We start from the raw sequence: 22,532 nt of genomic DNA, 5'->3' as shown, positions 1-22,532 counted from the left end.
TTGATCGCTATATCATGTGAAACCTTAGAAGGTTACATGGAAACTAGTTACAAATTAATATGATTGTCAAATCAAATCAAATCAAATCAAATCAAGTTTATTGTACAAAAAAGGCCTCCAGCCCACGGTACAAATATTAAATTACACAATTTATAATTTTGCCATCTACAGTTACATATTACACAATAAACAATAATCACATTACATATTCACATATCATCATATTTATAAATCAGTCATCAGTAGTGTTCATTTCCACTTATATTTTACTATACATTCAAAATGTCAAAACTTCATCTCGAAATACTTTAGCTTTCATAATATATATTGCCAGATTTTTTAAAATACAAAAATCATCAGTTTTAAACAGATTAATCAGTTTTTCTTTGTTAGGATTATTATGACACCATATGGGTAAAAAATTTCTCCTTATATCACACAAAATCGGACAAACAAGTATAAAGTGGTATTCATCTACAATTTCATTTGTATTACAAATTCTACATAATCTATTTTCCCTAGATTGATTTTCATGTCTACCTTGTTCCATAGCAAGGCTATGATTAGAACATATAATGGAAAACATTTCATGTTTGAGCTTAAATGACAGCTTTTGAATATTTTCATTAATAATAATAACATCTTTAATTTTCGAATAAAAAGAACATTTGGAAGAATTACCAATATAATCTGACCAAGTTTGTAAGTTCACATCTTTTAGTCTTTGTTTAAATAACAACATAAACAGTTTTATATCTCCAACACTTTGGTTTTCCCATACATATCCAAATCCATATGAAAATAATAGTTTTTGAATTTTCGTACACCAGTTTATTTGTCCATTTTCATTCATTTTGAACATCATACGGTAGCATTGTTTTGGTAGTCTGCTATCATCAAGGTTTTGTAGACTTAGAAAATATTTAATAGGCTTGCACATATAGTTTACGTAGAGTTCATAACGACCACATTCACCTCTTGCTATGTGATGATTAGTTTTTTGACCCATTCCAAGTAGCCATTTACAAAATTTATTTTGAACAGTTTCAATGTCTTTCACTTTATCTGTACCCCATATTTCCGCACCATAATAAAGTATTGGAGCTACCATGGAGTCAAATAATTTAAATCCAAGACTTATGTCTCTAGTTCCAAGTTTACACATACAATGTTTTATCATATTAAGGGCTTTATCACATTGCATACTTAATGTTTTGCAGCAATAAGTCCATTTAAGTCTGTTGGAAAAATAAACTCCCAAATATTTATAGTAGCTGACCACTTTCAAAAGTTCTCCTTTAAAATACCATTTCTCATTAGAAGATAATTTTCCACCATTTTTAAATACAACAATATTAGATTTGTCCATATTCACAGTCATATTCCACTTATCACAATATTTTTCTAAGCAATTTAAACGTCTCTGAAGATCAATCGGAGTATCGGCTATAAACGCAAGATCATCTGCAAACAGCAGCAGCATAATGTTATGAAAGTCCTCATGAATAAAATGCCATTTCCACCACAATGTTCCATTTCTGTTGCCAATTCATTTATGTACATAGCAAACAACCATGGACTTAAGGTACAACCTTGTCTTACACCAAAATTACATGTAAAGGTATCAGATAGTCCATCTGCTGTTTTAACTTTAGCTTTAACATTACCATAAATATTTTGTAATAGCTTTATCATTTTACCATGTAAATTTTTACACAACAATAAATAAAATAGCTTAGAACGATTAATACTGTCAAAGGCTTTTGAAAAATCAATAAATGCACAATACAAAACACCTTTTTTCTTTGATAAATATTTCATTATAATACTACACAAAATAAAAATATTGTCTACAGTAGAGTAACCACTACGAAAACCTGCTTGCTCTTCTATTATATGCTCATTTAAATCTGACCATAGTTTTAATCTATTACTTATAACACCCATAAAAATTTTACTCATTACAGATAAAAGTGAAATACCACGATAGTTACCACATTCATTTCTATCGCCTTTTTTAAACAATGTAATAATTATTGCTGTAGTCCAACTTTCTGGAAAAACACCTGTATGCAAAATTTTATTAAATAATTTTAATAATACTGGCAATAGTTGTGTTGATAAACATTTATACACTTCACCTGGTACACCATCTTCACCTGGTGATTTATTATTTTTTAGCTTTTTAATTTCACTTAAAATTTCTTCAATAGTAATATCACTGTCTAAATAAGAAAAATTTTCCTCTTCATGAGCAATACATATACCACAATCAGTATTGTGAGATTTTACAAAATTGTCTACAAATTCAGAAAAGTCCTCCTCTTTATCTAATATTACATCAGGGTTCAAAAGGTTAGAAAAATAGTTTTTCCATTCATCACTAGAAATATTTGACCTAGAAATACTAGATTTAGTTATAACTGATTTTATCAATTTCCAAAATTTGCAACTATCTCCACTTTTAGCAACATTACATAGTTCAGTTCTCTTTTCTTCTTTGTATTGCTTTTGCTTATTATCACACAACTTATGAAAAGTTTGCTTTGTTGATACATATTCATGTAGTATGATACTGTCACTTGTTGCTCGGAAATCATTTAATAGTTTACATTTAATGTTTTTCATATTAACACATTCAGAATCAAACCATTCCTGATGCTTATAAACATTTTTACTTTGTTTGTCAATGCACTATGGAAGTTATTCTATTATACTAGCAAACAACCTTATGTCATCACTATATCATCATCATCCTAAACATACATGAAATATCTGCCACTGGACGTTAAGCAACAACAATCAATTAGTCATCGCTATATCATGTCAAACCTTAGAAGGTAACATGGAAACTAACTACACATTAATATGATTGTCAATGAACTATGGAAGTTATACTATTATACTAGCAACAGATCGGTGGCGTTTCAATGGGCGTAGTTGCCTCCCTGAAAATATCTGATATTGCTATATTTGACCATATAAACAATAGTATAGAGCAATATCATACAAGAATAATTTAAAATGCCACAAAAGAATGAGAAATGATGGATATAATATATTTATTAGAAACAGTAAACAAATTAAACATCTATTTGAAATAGCACACTGCTTTAATTCCTTTAAAAGGTACGATAATTCTTAGCAACATATACACTTCAAAGAAACTGTATGTATACTGTCTATAGATAAAATATCTAGCCGGCTAATTACTAAAGAAAATTCAGTCAAATGTTGCATAACATCGTCACGAATGTTACAAATTAATATGGTTGTCAATGAACCATGGAAGATACTAGGGAGAGGACGTCACTAATGTTATTATAACTTGTGTTAAATCTCTTTTGCTATTTTTGCAAATAAAATATGTTTTAACTAAACTACTATTATATTAGCAAAAAACCTTATGTCATCACTAAATCATCGTCCTAAACATACATCAAATATTTGCCACTGGACGTTGAGTAACCAACAATCAATAATTCATCACTTTATCATAATTTTCTATGCAATATGTTATTTATCCTTTTTACAATAAGGTAATATTTAGGTACCAAAAATGAAATGTCATTTCGCCGGATTGTATTTTTTAAATTTGGAGAAGATTGAATGGATCTAATATCTAACGGCAATGAATTCCATGCACGAATTGAGGAAGGGAAAAATGATTTAGAAAATATGTCCAATCTACATCTCGGTACTCTATAGTGAGAACGGTTTCTAGTATTATAATAATTATTATCTGCATAATCTGAGATACAATCCATAAGATATTCTGGAACATTATTATTATGTATTTTATGAATTAAACATAATTTACGTCTATTTCTTCTAGAACTCAAAGTTTCCCATCCAAATTTTAGATAACAACATAACAATTTTCATATTGAGGAAAACACAAAACTGAGGTTGCTAAGTGACAGAATGAAGTCGGTGATCCTAAATTTTTTTCATCATATTTTTTTCCCAAAATCATGAAATATATTCACATTAAGAAAAAATCAGTTGTAGAATTGAATAGTCTGTTTGGTCTTTAATAAGCCTGTCTCAAGCCAGAAACTTGTAATCCAGTGGTTGCTATTGGCTGTTGTCTGCCATATTGGTTTGTCGTCATTTTTTGTTGGTCACCTCTTTGAATTGCTTCACATTTTGTCATACCGAAGCACTATAGATTTCTTACGGCAGTGGTTATTACCTCTTGTCCAAGGCCGTACGGTGAACTCAAATTGTTCATATCATTGTCCCGTGGACAGTTGTCTCATTGAAAGTTATACCACATATCCTGATTTTTATATTATATTATTTAAAGGCAAAACCTTTCTACTCTAACAAGGCTCCTTACCTTCTGTCCATGAGATCACTAAATAGAAGCTAAATAAGATTTTAGCTTTGTTTAGCATTGTTTAAACTATATCTTTTGTTAAACCTATTCACCAATACTATATATAACGATGTAAAATTTGCAAAAGCTGTTACTCTTAAGAAACATTAAGCAAATAAATTTTAAGTTGAATTCTTGATTAAAAATGGAGTACCAAGACCACCGTGACATAGTTTTAAAAAACTCTAGTTAAACATTGGAATATGTTTGCATCGTTTGACAAAATAAGGAAACATTAACTTATTTATGTTATTAATTATAGATTACAACACCAAACGTAAATAAAACTTATACAGTCCAGTCAACATTGTTTGCGTTTAACAATTATCCAATAATCACGAAACATAAACCTTTTTCCACCATATCAAAGTTTTTTAGTGACATATTTCAAAATTTCATGGATTAGTTATTGAGTTGTTTCATTAATTGCGCATGACCTACAGTGTAGAATTCGGTGTCATTTGGTATTTCGAAAAAAAATTAATTAGAAAAATTGGTCTAGTATTGCGATCGGATCGTGAAAGATCTGGTATGTTATCGTAAAAGCAATTAAATACAAATTTAACTTAAAAATCTGTGAAAAAAAGTCCCTGATATTATTAAAATCGGAAAAAAAAATTATATTTCACAAGAATACTGTGCATATAGATAAAGAAAAAAAAACCGGATTGTTTAAGAAAACACGAGACGCGAAACACAACTCTATGCGAATCATTGAAGAAAACATACATTTTAAAAAGTTATCAAAGGTACAAGGATTATAATTTAGAAGCTATAATGGTCTAATTCAAATATATATCATAATATAGTTGAAACTAAATGTTTAGTGTGTCAGATAGTACAGTAATTCTTTGAAAAAGGTTCATAGTTTGTGTTTTTTAAAGCAACCATTGAAGCCTTGCGGTGACCTGTAATTGTTTACATCTTTGTCCTTCTGTATATGAAAATTTGTTTCATAAGCAATCATACCCATCATTTTTTTCCAACATGTCATTTCACTGTGCATGTTTTTTGTTGACCTCAAAATAACGAAATCAAGGGAAGGCAAGACAATTCATCATGATTGAATTTTGAAACAAATAATCAACTGATTTGGGAGAAGTATAGATCGTCTAAGAATTAGGAAAAGACGACATCAAAAGCATGATCAAAGATTGTATGACAAGGGTTGTGTTAATTCGCTCGTTCAAACAAACTGTGATGTACATATTAGGAACCATTCGAACTTATCAACACCAAATTTACGGCTGTGACAAACTCAGACGATTTTTCTTAATACCCCAAAATTCTAAAAACAATTAAACAAAGATTCCTCGACCAAAGCTGATGCGGTCATTGCAAACTAGGTTGTCATAAATTAAAAATCATTTAACATAGGCAACAGTAGTTAACCGCGATGTTTAAATCTCATAAATCAATTCAGAAGACGAATCAAGATAACACACAAAAACTAAAGGAATTGCATGAGCTTTAAAAGGAGCGAATCCGGTGCATCAACAGGGGAAGCGTCTACTGCTATGTTTATTTAAGTTTGTACAGGGAAATACTGCATCTACATCGCAGACGTCCTTATTGTTCTTGCTTTGAAAATTGATCGCGTACAGGGTAATTGTCGGTCTCTCAGAGAGAGCTTAAACAATGATATGACTACACGTCATTTTATGGTTATTGTTGTACAATTAAAAAGTGAATACATTTATTACTAGCTTATTACTATCCATTCCATTATTGTTTCTCTCTGCCTCTTTCTATGGTGTCATACGATGTTTGACACACTGCTGCTTTGGGAGTAAAGGATTTTGATCTTTCTATCTTATATCATTAGGATTCTATCATATTTACGAATAGTCGGTAGCTGATTTTTTTTATATGAATCTCTGTTTTACAAATTTATTAGTTTAATAAACATCGCGCATTAATTGAAAATAAAATTATAATTTGTTTTCACATTTTAAACAGATAAACACAATTTGTCTATTTGTAATAAGGACTTATCAATGTAAGACTAGTAAGTAAATATGTATCCCTGTTTTACATCTTTTCTTCGGATCTCTCAGATAATGTACGTTCCTCCCTTGCTTTAATTGTCTCGAGACATTTCTCTGTTTCTTTCATAACAACTGCGAACTTCGAATCATTTTTAGATTACACGCGAATAATTTCCTCCTAAAAGTTTTCAGATGGCAGGAAAAGAGACGTCTGGAAAAAAAATTGATCATAGGAGAAAAGAATGCTGACATATAATGCCCTTCAAACTGATTTAATTCGAGCCTCACTGACAAGTCTTATGTAGACGAAATACGCGGCTTGAGTTTTTACAGCCACTTTGTCGATGCTCCTGCTGGTGGAAGTTTCGTCACAGAGGTTATCACCAGCCCAGTAGTTAGCACTTTTGTAGTGATATGAAATATCATTGACATGTTCAATTGTTTTGTAAATTTACTGTTTGTAAAATGTTAAATTGTTTGAAACACTAAAGTGTTTTTTTTTTTCTAAGAGGCACAAAGATGGCCTTAGCTGTATTTGGCACATCTTTCGAAATTTTCGTTTTTTTTTAGGCTTTTGAACTTCGTTTTTGATTTGGCCATCCAACTGTTTTAATATGCGTGTCACTGATCAGTCTGATTTTCACGAAACGTTCGTATGCCGTACCAAATTATAAACCTGGTATAGTTGGTGAGTTTTAACCATGACATTTACAACTTAATTATACAGACAACCGAATAACAAGACCGCTATGGAATATCTGTTTCACAGATGACAACATATATATTTCCAATTGTCGTAACCATAATTCCGTCGTCTAGTCCACGAATGTAACCTACCGAGTTAGACCGGGTTTGATCTTACATGAGCTACACGACAGTCTTCAGTTTTTTATGTTGTGTTTTGTATACTGTTATTTGTCTTTTAATCGTCTTTCCTTTTTTGCCATGATATTGTAAGTTTGTTTTCGACTTATGAGTTTGAATATCTCTTTGGTATCTTTCACCTCTCTTCTGTGGATATTTATTAATCACAAATAATTCAAAATTCAAAACAACTGAATGATAATGAAAAAAATAGATGATTTTAATTCTGCTTGCTTTGCGACATAAACAAATATTACCAACTTATTCACATAGACGTCAATGAAGGATAGATGATGGAGAATTAAATTTTGAATGTCATATTCAGTGCAGGGAATTATACATAATTACTTTAAAGCAATGAACAAGGACATAAACAAAAAAAAATCAAGCATAGACAATCTGTAAATGAGTAGTTTATCAAAAAACAAAAATTATGTAATAAACAATACCTTTTTCGACGATTTTCCTGTAAAACATTCTATATCATTGTCTTTTTTATAAAAGTATACTGAGGTGATTGGATTGTTATCTCCTCTCCCGTATGAAAAAGTGATTTTCTGTACAAAACAAATAGATAAATAAATTAAAAAAAACAATTATTTTAATAATAATACTGTGAATTCCCAATTGCTTTTAGTTTACCAATTTTGTGGATTTCGTAGGTACGGGGGAACAACAAATTCAAATATTCAACGAATTAACACATTTTCTTTATGAATATATGCAAAATTTATCAAAATCACGAAATCAAATATCCACAAAAGGGCCAGCTTTTCTCAATCCACGAAAATTGGTACCAACGAAAATAAATGAATCCACAGTAACAATAATAATATTGATAATAAAAGTACTCTTTTCGTATTGTAATAGATTGTGGACTAGATCTTGTTATTGTTAATGTAAGCTATATCAAAATAATGATGTGCTAGAATATGTTCTGCTTGAATTTGACTGCGTGAATGATTTGGCTACTTCGTTCAATTCAACGGTGCTCCCCATGCCATTGGAATATATTCTTAGTAAACATGTCAAGAAAGGGATTACCAACCTAACCATCAATATACCAACTTCACCTGTATATGGCATATACATTTTCCAACTCGTTCGGTACTCAAGAGCTTTCAGCTGCTACTTAGACTTTATAAAACGTCACCAGTGTCTGAGCAGAAAGTTGATGAACCAGGGTTATGTCAAAGAACATCTCGTCCTTTTTCTAAAAAAAAAAATCATCGGAAGATACCAAAATCCTGTTGATAAATATTCCGTATCAACCTCACAAATAATACATGATGGTCTTGAATTATAGATTTTAGGTACTGTCGTTGTTTATTATCTTATTACGTGTTATAGTGTTCGTTTTATTTGTCTTTGTATATTTTTAACCTTTACTGATCAGTCTATTTGTCTTTTTGGCGTGGCTCGATATTTATACATCCCGCCATTGTGCTATGGTCATTTTTTTGTATTCTTGTCTTTTATTTTGCCAATGTGCTTTGTCTATAGAGTGTCTACGTGCCATTTTTTTTCTTTGTTGACATAGTTACTGGTTTTTATAGTGATAAAGATTATAACACAATGTTGACTGCTGTGACCCAATTTTTGATATTTGTAGCTATTATGTCTCTAGTTTTGCTCACACATTGTTGTCAATATGATGGAATTTTATGCGACTGTCATACAAGTGAGAGGTTTAGCTAGCAATAAAACCAGGTTTAATCCACCATTTCTATATAAGGCAATGTATGTACCAAGTCAGGAACATGACAGTTGTTTTCCATTCGTTTGATGTGTTTGAGCTTTTGATTTTGCCATTTGTTAAAGGACTTTCCGTTTTGAATTTTCCTTGAAGTTTGGTTTTTTTTGTTATTTTACTTTTTAAACCTCAATCACTGTTGTTTGTTCATTGAGTTGTTATGGTATTTACAAATTTGCAATACCTGCGAGTGTTGTGTTTATCATATCATTATAAAAGTAAGGAGATGTGGTATGATTCCCAATGAGACAACTATCCACCAAAGTTCAAATGAAGTGGATGTAAGATATTATAGGCAACCGTACGGCCTTCAACAATGAGAAAAACAAACACCGTATAGTCGGTTATAAAAGGCCCCGGCATGAAAAATATGAAACAATTCAATTTAGAAAACTAACGGCCTAATTTATAACATTACAATTTACGAAAAACAAATACGACAGACATGAACCAACGACAACCACTGAACTACAGGCTCCTATATTGGGATAGGCACATAAAGAATGTGGCGAGGTTAAACATGTTTGTGAGCGCTCAACCCTTCCCCTATCCTGGGACAGTGGTGTAACAACACAACATAAGAACAAACTTTAAAATCAGTTGAAAAGTCTTAACTCATAAAATCGATACAAAGAAAAACATAAAAAAAAACAAACAAACAGGACGTGGCAGGGTATATATCCATCCCTCATCCCTAACAACAAAAAAGACACTAAGTACAGATCTGAGAGTACTCGCAGTTACTGACAGCTAGTTCAAAACCAATAAAATCATGTATCTAAGACTAAAATATCAATCAGTACACATCCAACATCCAATGGATCTAGTGTAAAAACGTCATTAACAGTCAGAGAAAAACTTGACCTTGTGCAATGCCAAAATATAGGTATCGACAGATTGTAGTACCGTGAAAGTATATAGGTGTAATATTTATTATGGGTTTAATCTAAAGTCATTTCATGTCTTTAGAAATCCTAGTAGCCACGCGCTTATCTTTTTTCGCGTATCTAAAACTGTTCGTTTGATAATTTTTAAAAATACAACTTCACTAAGTCAGTGCCACTACTGGTAGACTATACGACCAGGTGCATGTGTATCATTGGTACTTGGTACTAGCATGATGTCAATGATACATTTAGATTGTAAATCAAGTTTATATATTATTGAATTGTATAACGGCTAAAGTCGATGAAACACGCGTTGTCTCAACGAAATCAATTAAATAATTCTTTGATTGCTACTTCTTAAGGCCAAAGTGAAATTTGTCTCTTAAGCTGTTATCTTCAAACCTTTTACAAACTGTTGGTTTCGAGTGTAACAAAAATACGTGTTATGAGCATAAAAACAGGTAATTTACCTCATTTTTAACCACTGTGTTGATATCAGTTAAAATACATAAAGACTTCGTGCTAAGCATAATTTAGATATGTTGTATTGGGGAAAAAAGTTGTATTACATTTTCCTGGCTTTAAGTTGGCCTTTCGTATACTTAAGGCAGGTATTATTCAACTTAGGAGCGCTGTGATTAGATTAAACGGTACAATATATTTTTTATTTATTTATGAATACCTGCAGTGTGTATATTTACAGTATAAATTTTAACACATTTAAATATTTTCTTGATAATTGTTCGAAAATGCTTCCAAATTTTCATAAATTTGATGTAAAATGATGGTGGGCATGGATACCATACCTACGCTCCGTTCGAAGATGGCCATGCTACCATTTGACTTCAATTTTCATAACAGAATAATAAAGTACAAATATCATACAAAGCTGTTTTGTCCAGGTTTTTATTATAAACAATGATGAATTTAGAAAATGTTAGTATTGTCGCCAAGGAACCAATTTGATTTTAAATGTTTTAAAATGTTTCTTAATGTAATATAACATAATCAATAGGATTAACACTTTTTATGGATATCATGCTGATGAACAAATCAAATTACAATTATAAATAAATACTCAATCAATTAATGGCTGAAATAATAATTTAAAACCATTAAAATAACACTTTATCAATTATAAGAGAGCAACATATCACAGTCTATTTGGAGGTCTTCTTTAAGGGAAAATTAGTAAAATATCACAATACACTGATAACAAATATATAATACATAAAAAAGATGAAGCATAGAACAAAACTCATCAAAGATACCAAGCTTATAATTTTGTACGCCGGACGTTCGGTTCGTCTACAAAGGCTCCAAAAGTGACGCTAGAATAAAAAAAAGTTAAAAGGCGAAATAATGTATGAAGTTGAAGAGCATAGTGGTATATTTGACACCAATCGCATGATTTAAAATTATGAAATGAAAAGTTAAATAACAAAAATATCGAACTCCAAGGAAAATTAAAAACGGAAAGCCCTTTAACAAATGGAAAATTCAAAAGCTAAAACACATCAAACGAATAGAAAACATACTGTCATATTCCTGTCTTGGTACAGGCATTTCTATATGTAGAAGATGGTGGATTTTTAAAATATTTTGACTAATTACGTCATTTCTTGGTCACTTCAGAGTGGTGCTTTGATATTGCTAAAATCAATTTTGTAGTTTGGCTGCTTTAATTCTATGATGAACAAACATGTCGTAACTTTATATGTAAAAATGTTAAAACAGAGGGATATATCATAATGTATTAAAACTAACCTTTTCACATTATTAAATTAGATTACAATTATGACTCAACGTACTTCAGTAAATAAGAATTACAATTATGATTCACTTATCTCGATTTTGGTATTGACATGAATTCATTAAGTGAATAAAAATACATCTAAAACACGTATAGACTAAGAAATTAATGTATATAAAAATCGATTAACATTTAAAGCTTGAATAAGTAAAGTGAATTGAGTATACTAATTAGAAGATAAGAAAAACAATAGTTCATGTTCAACTAATCCTTAACATTATGAACTTCTGTAAGTTAATCTTTGCGCTGCCTTTTGGTTGACCTTGTAATGGGACCAGATTTGCCTTCTGCATTTAACTTGTGTTTAGTAACCGTTTCGGGTGCCGCACTTCCCTGATTTTTCAGTTCGATCTCTGAAATTTTCATCGAATCCAACCCGACCTTTTTGAAACATTTAGTTGTTTCTTTCCTCAAAACATCGATGTTGTCATAATTCTTTGAATAAACGCGTAGAACTTCCTCTTGGAATTTTTCTGGCAAACACAATGAGGTCTGGAAAAAATGTTATATTATAGTATGACAAAAGGATATTATAGTTATAAAAAGGGATGATTGGAGCAGAATGTAATATAATGTATAATTTCTACTGGATAACTTTTTCATAAAACAGAAAGAAAACAAGCGCAAACAATCAAATAAACAATATTCATTTTATTTACGGATTACTGCATTTCTGACAATTTTTGCTCATATCTCAAAAACGACATTTTTGTATATTACTGTGAATTCAGAAATGTGTGTGTGCATTTAATATGATAATTGCTGAACAATGGAGAAAAATGCTAGACTGATTAAATCGATTTCAGGAAACGCTGCATATAAATATTAATATTTAAAATGATATTGTTTTATTTTTGTCCGATCTCCATAGCGTCGCAAATTGCGCAATAATAAAAAAAATCGTAAATTTTGAACTATAGTACGCTTAAACATTTACCTTTTTTGACTTGGTTCTTGGAAAACAGTCCGTATCATTATCCTTCGTATAGAAATATACTGAGGTAATCGGATTTTCTGTCCCTTTTCCATATGAATAAGTTACTTTCTGTGAATGAAAATATAAATACAATATTCAGGAACCTTGCAAAATTTCTCAGCTGTCTTTCTGTTTCACTGTGATTTTCAGAAGTTACATAAACTAGCCTCACCGCAGATGCAAGCCGTATGTGATTCCGACCCACCTTTGAAAAGTTTAAAAGACAAAATAGACCTATTTCTTAAATGGTCTATGGCATCGAACTCCTAGAAAACTTATAGAACAGCAGTAGAATCCCTATCTATGTTTATTTTGATTTTTTAGCCGGTTCCTATGAGACTAAATTGCTCAATTTATAGCATATCGCTCATACAAATAGTTGTCAGCGTCTAAGGTGTCTACTCACATTTCCAGGTTGGTCCACGTTCATAACATTCATAGTATAACACACAATGCAAACATTTTCATTATTTGCAATATTATGGAAGACTACGTAGTAAAAATTCACAATAATAAGGTGTCGAACACTGATATCGTTTAACATGTTCAAACGTTTAATTTACATATAACGCCGGGTAAGCAATTCTCGTTATGAAACATTGATGTTTTCTTCTACTTTTTTCTCTTTCGAAAATAGCGATGTTACGGATAACCGAGGTAGCTATAAGCAGTCGTACTGACGAATGCAGACATGCTTTGATTTATGAAGATGCGACTTTTCTTGGTGAAATGATCAAACCGAATTGCATGTCAAAATATGCAGTTTTAAAACTGATCAAAAGCACAATGTTAACCTGATCATTCAGTGACAATCTGACATGGACATTTGTCAAATTCATTTATTACGATATTGCGTACATGTTCGCTTCTCAGGCGTCAATGGGTCCAATACATTATGTATACATTGCAATGGCTTGGCCTCTGCAAAATATCAATTGTGATCCTTCTTTTAAAACGTTTCGGGCGTTTGTGATATAACGTTCTATATTCGGTCTCATTCTTTTATATTAGGAAGAGCTACGGATATCTGAGTTAAAGCAATATTATCAAGCAGTGCCGTCGGAGGTCTTCCTTTTTATATTAACGACATATCAATATTTAAGTCCTTTTATTTTCAAAAACTTACGAATACAATACTTTCGTTTTATACTATAATCCCTGTTACCTTACTTTGGGTTCAACAGTTTGACTTCATCGGATCATCTGTTGTAGCCGTTAAAATTACATAAAACTCGCATCGTGTGGAGTGGAATGTTAATTAGAAAATATTGACAGGATGCAAAAGAGGGAAAAGCTTTTGATTGAGATCGACAATGCGTAAACTGTGATATAAACAATAATTTCATAATAAACGGACTGTAATATTCGTCATCAAAATATCGATGGGATACAATATATATTTAAGCAACATTCAAGGGGGAATAGAAACATTCCTATCATCTGACAAAATACACTCTTCCCCCGAAGTTTAAGTATTTGATATTAACTTTCAAGATGTTCAATACTTGGAAGGGGGGCTTTCTCACAAGTGTATATAAACCCAGTTAAATGACCGGATCTGGCGCAAGATTAAGGGGTTACGATCCTTTCCTATATTTAACGTCGGATCACATACTGTTTTTCCTTTAATGCGTTACCGCAGGAAGTTCTGTAATGAACATCTCATGTCTACCATGAGTGGCCGGTTCTAAATAAGCACAATCTCGAGCTTAGATGTTTTATGATCTAGAAATTGTTATTCTTCAATCCCCTGAACAAATTTACAATGGGGTGATGCGAATATGAGTCGACTTATTGGGAGATCGTTACCGTCTATTTAGGACTAACTTTGAGGAACTTGAGCATGCATTGTCACCAATGGCATACAGACTTGTCAATTTAATCAATCACGGCATTCTGCTATAATAATGTCAGATCTCGTCATTCTTAGTATAAACGCTATTTTCAACATTACTTATTTATGTGCCTATAACTTGATTTTTAAATTACAAATGTATGTAAAAAGGTATAACAAATTTACTGAACTCAAGGGTAAATAAAAAAAGGGGAAAGTCCATACAAACTGACAAAATCAAAAGATTAATAAAATTAGCAAAATTTCAAACAAGAAATTCAACAACGTGCTGAATGATAAAAATAAAAACAAAAAAAAACCCCAAAGATTAGAGATAGCAACAAAAAAGGCCATATACAGAAATATATTTTAGTTTAAACTCAACCAGTCCCTTTATACATGACAATTTCATGACAGCAGAACATAAGAACAAGCTCATATATTTGGTTGGATTGGTCTTGACTCATCTTATCGAAAAGAAGCACAAAAGCAACTAACAAAAAGACAAATGACATAAAGTACCGATTCAAGAGTATAAGCAACAACACAATAACAAGATAAAGGCCTTCTTTAGTAAACAAACTATCATTTCTTACTTGCACTGCAAAATCATCTTTGGTGAGTCCTGTCTGTAGCAAAAGCTGTTTTATTCTGTTATCTTCTTCTTTAATTTTCTGAAACATAGAATTGAATGTATGTTGTGTATTAAATTCACAATATGTACCACAACGTATAATCTTATCTATTTTGTGCTTTGTCCACTTTTGACATTTTACGCTAAGATTATTTTTTCAATTTGTTTTAAATAACTACAGTTTTAACCTACATGATTGTGGTAATAATGATATGTTCAACAGCTTACCTATATTGCAGGATAATTTTTTGTATCCTTTTATAGCAGATATGTTATACCATTATTTGCTTTTGACCTTTTTGTGTATTTATTTCGACTTTTTGTATTTGAAACTGGTCTTATACAATTATTTCTCTGATATAGTAGTGGGTAATAATTCTATTTCTATTTAATTGCAGGATAATATTAGTTATCTTGGTGTAATCAGGGGTGTACAGAATTTTCAACAACGGTGTAAAATTCCGTACACCCCTGATTACACCAAGATAACGAATTTATTTTTTATGAACAATTCCTTTACCCATTTTTAAACCGGGATGTAAAATTGAAAAATGCTAATGAAAAATATCCAGTGTAACATTTTTTCAACGTCGATGTTGCTGCGCATTGTTAAATACTTTTTTCTTTGTTTTTGGGAAATTCAGATTTTTTTTTGTTCTTTCGAATTTTCTGGAAAAAAAATTTAAATAATTTTAAAATTTTTTTTACTAATTTTTGTCCTCAAATTTATTCATTTTTTATTTTTTATTTTTTTTTATTTTTTTTTTTTACATTTTATTTTTTTTTCTTTATTTTGGCAAAATTTTATTTTTTGGCAAAATTTTATTTATCCCGGGGTGAACAAGGGTGGGGTGTTATTTACACCGGGGTAATTAATTAATCAGATTGCAGTATCTATGCTGCATAAGAAATAATTTTTCTATCCTTTTATTGCAGATATGTTATGCCATTATTTGCTTTTGACCTTTTTGTGTATTTATGTCGACTTTTTGTATTTGAAACTGGTCTTATACAATTATTTCTCTGATATAATAGTGGGTAATAATTCTTTTTCTATTTAGTTACTTTTGTACAGTGCAATTTTAATTGTGTTGCACACGTCTCAATTGACTTTCAGGTATTGTTAATGTATGAGCGACAAAGGCACATGTCCAGGTTTTTAAATTAGGACGAATGATTATATTTGAGATAGCTGTAGACCTATCTTGACAGAACTTTATATTCTATTAAAATGATGTAGTATATTCATTGGTATACAATTAGAATTCTGTTTGTTTTATCTGGTTCTACTTACTTTTTTATATACGTGACTTATTTTATAGCGATTATTTATCAATGTAATGTACAATCTAAGAAAATAAATTTCCGGAATTTTGCTTCGATAATAAAAAAAAAATTGTCTATGTATAGAATGCTAAAATATCTATAAGGTAACTCATGAAAAGGGTAATGAAGTAAATGGATCAGACGTGACAGAAAATGGTAAGGTATTTTTTCATAATTTTATATAGATAAAATGAAACAACACTAGCTCTTCAAATGGTTGGGTTCTTATACATCCTTTGCTTTCAAAAATTCGGCATTGGTGAATGTTAATCCAGAAAAGCGCTTCGGACACATGAAATTTATAAAAGCGTTGTTTTCATTTTTTTCTAAACAACATATTAATTAATAGAGATCATCATGGTTAATGAATGGCCTTTCTTTTGTATATGAGTTAATGGTGTTGCTGATGACTTTGAATAGCTGTTGTGGACATAGACTGTTCCTCCCTCTGTATAAGATGGATTGTAAAATAGATATTTTGTATAACGATCTCATGGACAACTTTTTTATGCATTGACCGAAAACTAGAAAAACGTATAGTGAAAAGAAATGTGATATGCATTCATCTACCACATACCAAATTGGGATAATATATATTTGGTTGATTTCCAATAATGGTTTTGTTATAGTATGGATATAAGAAGATGATTGTTATACGTCAATGAAAACGAAACAAAAAATAAAACTAACCAAAATGTTGTTGGTTAATGTCTTTCATATATGTTATTCGTAAATTGTTTTGTTATAAATTAGCCCGTTAGTTTTCTAAATCGAATTGTTTTACATTTTTTATGTCGTCGCCGTTTAAAGCCGACTATATGGTAAGGGGGTTTCTCACTGTTGAAGGCCGAATGATTGTATATAATTGCTTTAAAATCACTTCATTGGAACTTTGGTTGATAGTTGTGTCATTGGCAATCATACCAGATCTCCTTATTTTTATATCTTTGGGGAACATTGTTTCCAACAATTGACAGATGTTCATACAAAATGTCATTTTTACACGTTCCAAATCTAAACAAGAATAGTTTTCAAATTAACTAGAAACAACCAAGACCTGCCATCGGCACTCAAATATATTGAAGATAAAGCGGAAGATACCAATGGAAAATCAGATTTAAAAAAGTAGACGACACATCAATTACACTATCGCAAAAAATGAAAAACGCCTATAAAACAAAAAAACAGCCTACGAACAACCATTTCGAAAACTATAGACTGAGCAACACGAAACTCACCAAAACATCCGAATCGATCGAAGGTGCTTCGGAAAGGCATTCGTCGTATTACTAATAGTATCTACAAATTAGTATATGGCGTAATTCAACCACCGAAGGGCTTTCTCACTTAAGTAAAGCATATACATATTGGGTGGAGTTTAACTTGTTTTTTTAAATCTCAATCCTCCCCCCTTTTTAATCTTGATCAGTGCACAAGAACGACGTGTATAAAAAACAAACAGCAATTATCTTTTAAATAACAGTATAATATTTAGCAACATCTCAAAATTATAACTAATATTATAAAGTATTAAGTAATGCTCGTAGTTACTTAAGGCAATCTTAGATTTAATGGAAATCTTTTTATCTTACACTGTTATATAGGTTGCTGTACTTTTCATACATACAGCAATATAAAAACAGTACAAACATGCTGAAGACACGACTTTGACCGTTGTTTAGTTTGAACCGATTTGTAGTATACATAAATCCCCAGTTATAACATATCATGATCAAAATCAATGGTAATTTAATCACGAGATTTGAATCACCGTTGTAATTCAATTACCTCCCTTTGTTGATAAATTAAAGTTATAAATTAAATCAAATTTACGGATAATCAAGTCTTTTTCCGTTTTGGATCCTAAACTAACGTATCGTTGAAAACTTCTTTTTGGAAATATTTGCTAAATATTTTGTGTAATTATTAGGAAAATCCTTTAATTTGGAATGCTTACGCATTGGGAACATAAAATCATCAATATTCCTGTGTACACAGACACAAGGCAAAAGTCAGGGACCATTCAACTATATGCGGACAAATTGTTGAGAATAGTCGGATATTTTTTACATGCATGTATTACCAATTGTGATGGCTGTCAAAATAAAGTCAACATGACAGCTATGCAAATTACCACTTTTCCATATGATGTCTGACGTTTTCACGTGATATTACATATTAAAACTTAAGTATCTCTTTTCAAAGTATTAATCAGGGTTGGATCTATTATGTTTAAAATTAACCGAGAAGTATAATCACTAAGAAATAATTTAGAAATGATAACAACCTCTACTGGTGATGTGTCATCGACAAGCTTGTAAAGTTTGCGTTTATAAACGTTTTTGATCAACTCCTGTGCTTTTTGCATATCCTCGTCCGGATCCTTTTCTATTAAAATTGCATCAAAAACGTTATCAGTAAGCTTTTCGTATACTTCCGGGTGTTTCCAGGCTTTACTCATCTTTATGTTTTTTCTTTGAAAGAAAATAAATTCAATAATCTTTAAACTTTAAAAAGACATTCTAATAATAACATTGTTTTGTCAAAAATTGTTACATACATTTATATTTCAATTGATATTAAAATTCCATTTACTATATATACTATATTGCATCAAAAAAAATATTTATAAAATGCAGTTATGGTGCATTCTATGTAGTATGCATAATAGGCCTTGCTCGTTAGATTTCAATTTACTTAATTGTTGAACCTGTCTATCATTATTATTCAAACAATTGATTAAGTTCTAAATGCTTTGCATCTAAGTTTCTTTCCATGCTACTGGTGTGCTTTATTCGATTATGACAAGAATTATTTACTTTCAATTTTCTTACCCTTTTTTGTTCTTAAACAAGAGATGATCATTGGCTTTTACTAAAGCGTCAGTGAACCTGAAATCATATAAGCTTCTATTTTAATTTAGAGCTATCTTTGAATATCGAATTTAATGGGCAATACAAATCAAAGTGATGTTTCATAAATAAAAAAAAACCCGGCATAACAATGCATTGTAGAAAAAATGTCCATTTATTTAAATGTTAAATAATGTTTAACCTCGCCGAATTTTTGAAACATTCTCCGTTTCCATTCTATATTATATTAGAGTGTTATACATATATATGATAATGCGAAAATGCTCATTCGAAATACACTTTGAAGGGTAAAATAATCAGTTATGAAAATATCTTGACAACTGATGAATGCCTTTAATATTTTATTTTTATACCCACCATTTTGTATAACCTATAGACACATCTGTATTTGTGTTTGAATATTCCCTCCGTACCTAATTTTGAAAAATAGCGTTGTTTTCTCCCAGTTACCATGATATGGAAGGTTTATCAAGTCATATTTTCTTGTTATAGGGTAACTGATTATTCAACATAGGTTTTTTGTGAATTTAAACTCATCTCTTTAACCGCTAAACAACGCCATCATTTGATTGGCCTTTTCAATATCTATGTCACAGATGACCACGAATATGTTCCGTTTTGCGTCTCAACTGTTAAATAAAGGCAACAGTATTATACCACTGTTCAATAGTCATAAATCGATTTAAATGAAACAAATCTGGGTCACAAACCAAAACCGAGGGAAACACATCAACTATAAGAGGAAAACAACGGAACAATAGAAACACTGAACTGCTACAAAACGCCAACATACATAGAAACGGACTATTTGATAACAACTGCCGTATTCCTGACTTGGAAAAGGACATTTTAAGAAAAAATGGTGGGTTGAACCTGGTTTTATGGCTAGCCAAACCTCCCGGTTGTATGGCAATGTTAAAAATACCGCTAAAATTACAACATTACGTGACAGGAAAACAGTACAGTAGAAGTCAGAATTTCGACTGTCACTAAAACAAAGCAATACGTATCTGTTTTTTGAAATGCAGATACAGTAGTTGGTTCAAAAGCTGTTTTCAATGTCTTCTAGCATAATTGAAATATGATGAACAGAAATTTTGTTTTGTCTTACATTAAGAAAAACCAAAATATACGTAATATATTACATAGTTTGATGATGATATTTACCACCCACTTAACTTATTATTGGAAAAGTATCACATATTTAATTTCATAGCATCAATATGGTAAACAAGGAAAAAGGGAGCATATGTATTAGTCAATAGTTTTTTTTTCACTTACATTAACTCTACTGCCTTGGTAACTTTATGGTAGTAAGCTCTTCTGAAAAGTCCAATTCTGGTGTGAAACAGTTCATACAAATTATACTCTTCCTGAAGTGAGATAGAATGTATCAACCAAACATTTAAGAGGTATAATTCATATTGTGTTTTAATACGAATACCACTGGAGCTAAAAAAAAAATATCGGTGTATCAGAAAATGAGATATAAGTTCTTCAGAACAATTATACACCAAATTATAATCTATAAGTTTTCTAAATTGTTGGATTCTTTTATTTGGGCTTTATTTTCATTAGTATTAGTACTATGTTACAAAGTGCAACCTAACATGGAATATGGTTCGTTCTTGGGGTCACGACAAAGGGACTGTGAAAGGAAAATGTAACACAAAATGAACTACCAAATTATTCATTGAATATCAGTAGTTCTTCCGCATAATTCGTTTATAGCAGTTTCTGTTTAAGGTACACACTCCTGTTTATGAAGTCCGTATAGTGTTAACATGGACTAGTGTTACATATTATTATATGAACACGCCATATTACTGCTGAGACATGTTAAGTTGAAATCAGGATGTATGTAATAGATTTGAGTTTGAAGTCCATATATGTCAATATCGAAGATCAAGATATACAGCAGACTTTCTAGTTTCGGCATTATCCTTAATCTTCAAATTACTGGGATATATTAGTTGCTAGCACCCACTGTAATGGATATTTGAATGACAGTACATCTTTATTGTAGTTGAAAGTGAAAAAATATCTGCAAGCTATTCTATTAATTTGTCGTTGAGTAGTTTATGTATGCATTCTACCTCATGTCAGTGCAAGCACACGTTGGCCTGTAGGGGTGCAGTTTTAGGAAACATGCGATAAACGACTGTCTGTGTTGAAATATCAATCCACCAAACTCAACAAAAGAAACTAGTTCAAAGAAACTCAAATAGGCAATAATATTTGTGACAATTTTTAAGGATCCGATGAGAGCTTTCAGCACAATAATGTCTCATACATAGACTAGCAACAAATGTGCTTGTTTTTATCACTGGTGTTAAGCATATACTTTTGGCGAACTTCCAAATGCTCCCTGTCTTGCTCTTTATTATGATGAACATTGGTGACTAACTCGCCTTAGTTAAATGGAATAAATGGTCAGTTTCATTTATTGCGTCTTCCGTGCTATTTTCACAATATTTTCACAATGAGATCTTGGAACAAACGGTATTGAAGTAACAAACACTGAAATATTAAGCAAATGTTTTTCTTCTGTATTAACTTAGTTACAAGCTTTCATTACCTGTATTTAAGTTGTGTTGGGTTTGATCCTCTCTTGTGATAATCATTATTCATTATCTAAAGATAATATTAGGTTTCATAACGAGTGAGAATTGGATATCGCTTGATATCAAATCGAGTTATCTAATTTCAATACAATAATAAACAAGCACTGGCGAGTAAATGATAGTATTAAAACTTAGAAAAGAAAGTTGATATCATGCAACATCCAATTTTCACGCGTTAAATCTACTTCTCCCATGGTAAAATGGTAAAATTTATAATTAGAAATGGCTGTGACTACCAAATCTAGTCTTTTGCACACAACAATATGCCGACAGATGTCCTGTTTGTCGTCAAACCTTCACATTAAACATTTTAAAACTTGTTGTGCGCTTCAGAATGTTGAATAAAAGTTGACAAATATAATATTTTCAAGTGAAAAATGTGCGTGTTTTATATCTTATTGAAGAAATCACACACCCACGTTGCCATGCGGGAAATGTAAATCGTTTTGAACTTTGAACGTACCAATGGCCAAAGGAAATATCGCAATATCGTTTCATTTTGCCCGATTGTCCAATCAAATTAACACATTTTTCGTATCACATTCTGTTCAGTGTGATTCGTGATACAAACAAAAATTC

The 22,532-nt window shown here is 31.0% G+C and overlaps 1 protein-coding gene across 1 annotated transcript in view; it reads right to left on the bottom strand.

Annotated features, from left to right (window-relative positions):
- Nucleotides 1–10,885: 10,885 nt before the first annotated feature.
- Nucleotides 10,886–22,532, bottom strand: part of LOC127700814 (deoxynucleoside triphosphate triphosphohydrolase SAMHD1-like) — a 51,339-nt gene continuing 39,692 nt past the window's right edge. The window contains exons 9-14 of the mRNA XM_052204490.1: nt 20,611–20,702; nt 19,291–19,347; nt 18,744–18,930; nt 15,093–15,170; nt 12,624–12,731; nt 10,886–12,178 (exon numbers count right to left, since the gene is read on the bottom strand). Coding sequence (XP_052060450.1) covers nt 11,921–12,178; nt 12,624–12,731; nt 15,093–15,170; nt 18,744–18,930; nt 19,291–19,347; nt 20,611–20,702 — 780 coding nt within the window. The 3' untranslated portion in view covers nt 10,886–11,920. The remainder of the gene's footprint in view (nt 12,179–12,623; nt 12,732–15,092; nt 15,171–18,743; nt 18,931–19,290; nt 19,348–20,610; nt 20,703–22,532) is intronic.

Source organism: Mytilus californianus, unplaced genomic scaffold (genome assembly GCF_021869535.1).
Source record: "Mytilus californianus isolate M0D057914Y unplaced genomic scaffold, xbMytCali1.0.p SCAF_5, whole genome shotgun sequence".
Classification (NCBI taxonomy): domain Eukaryota; kingdom Metazoa; phylum Mollusca; class Bivalvia; order Mytilida; family Mytilidae; genus Mytilus; species Mytilus californianus.
Note: the sequence above shows the minus strand (reverse complement) of the source record. Positions and strands in the feature narration are given on the sequence as shown.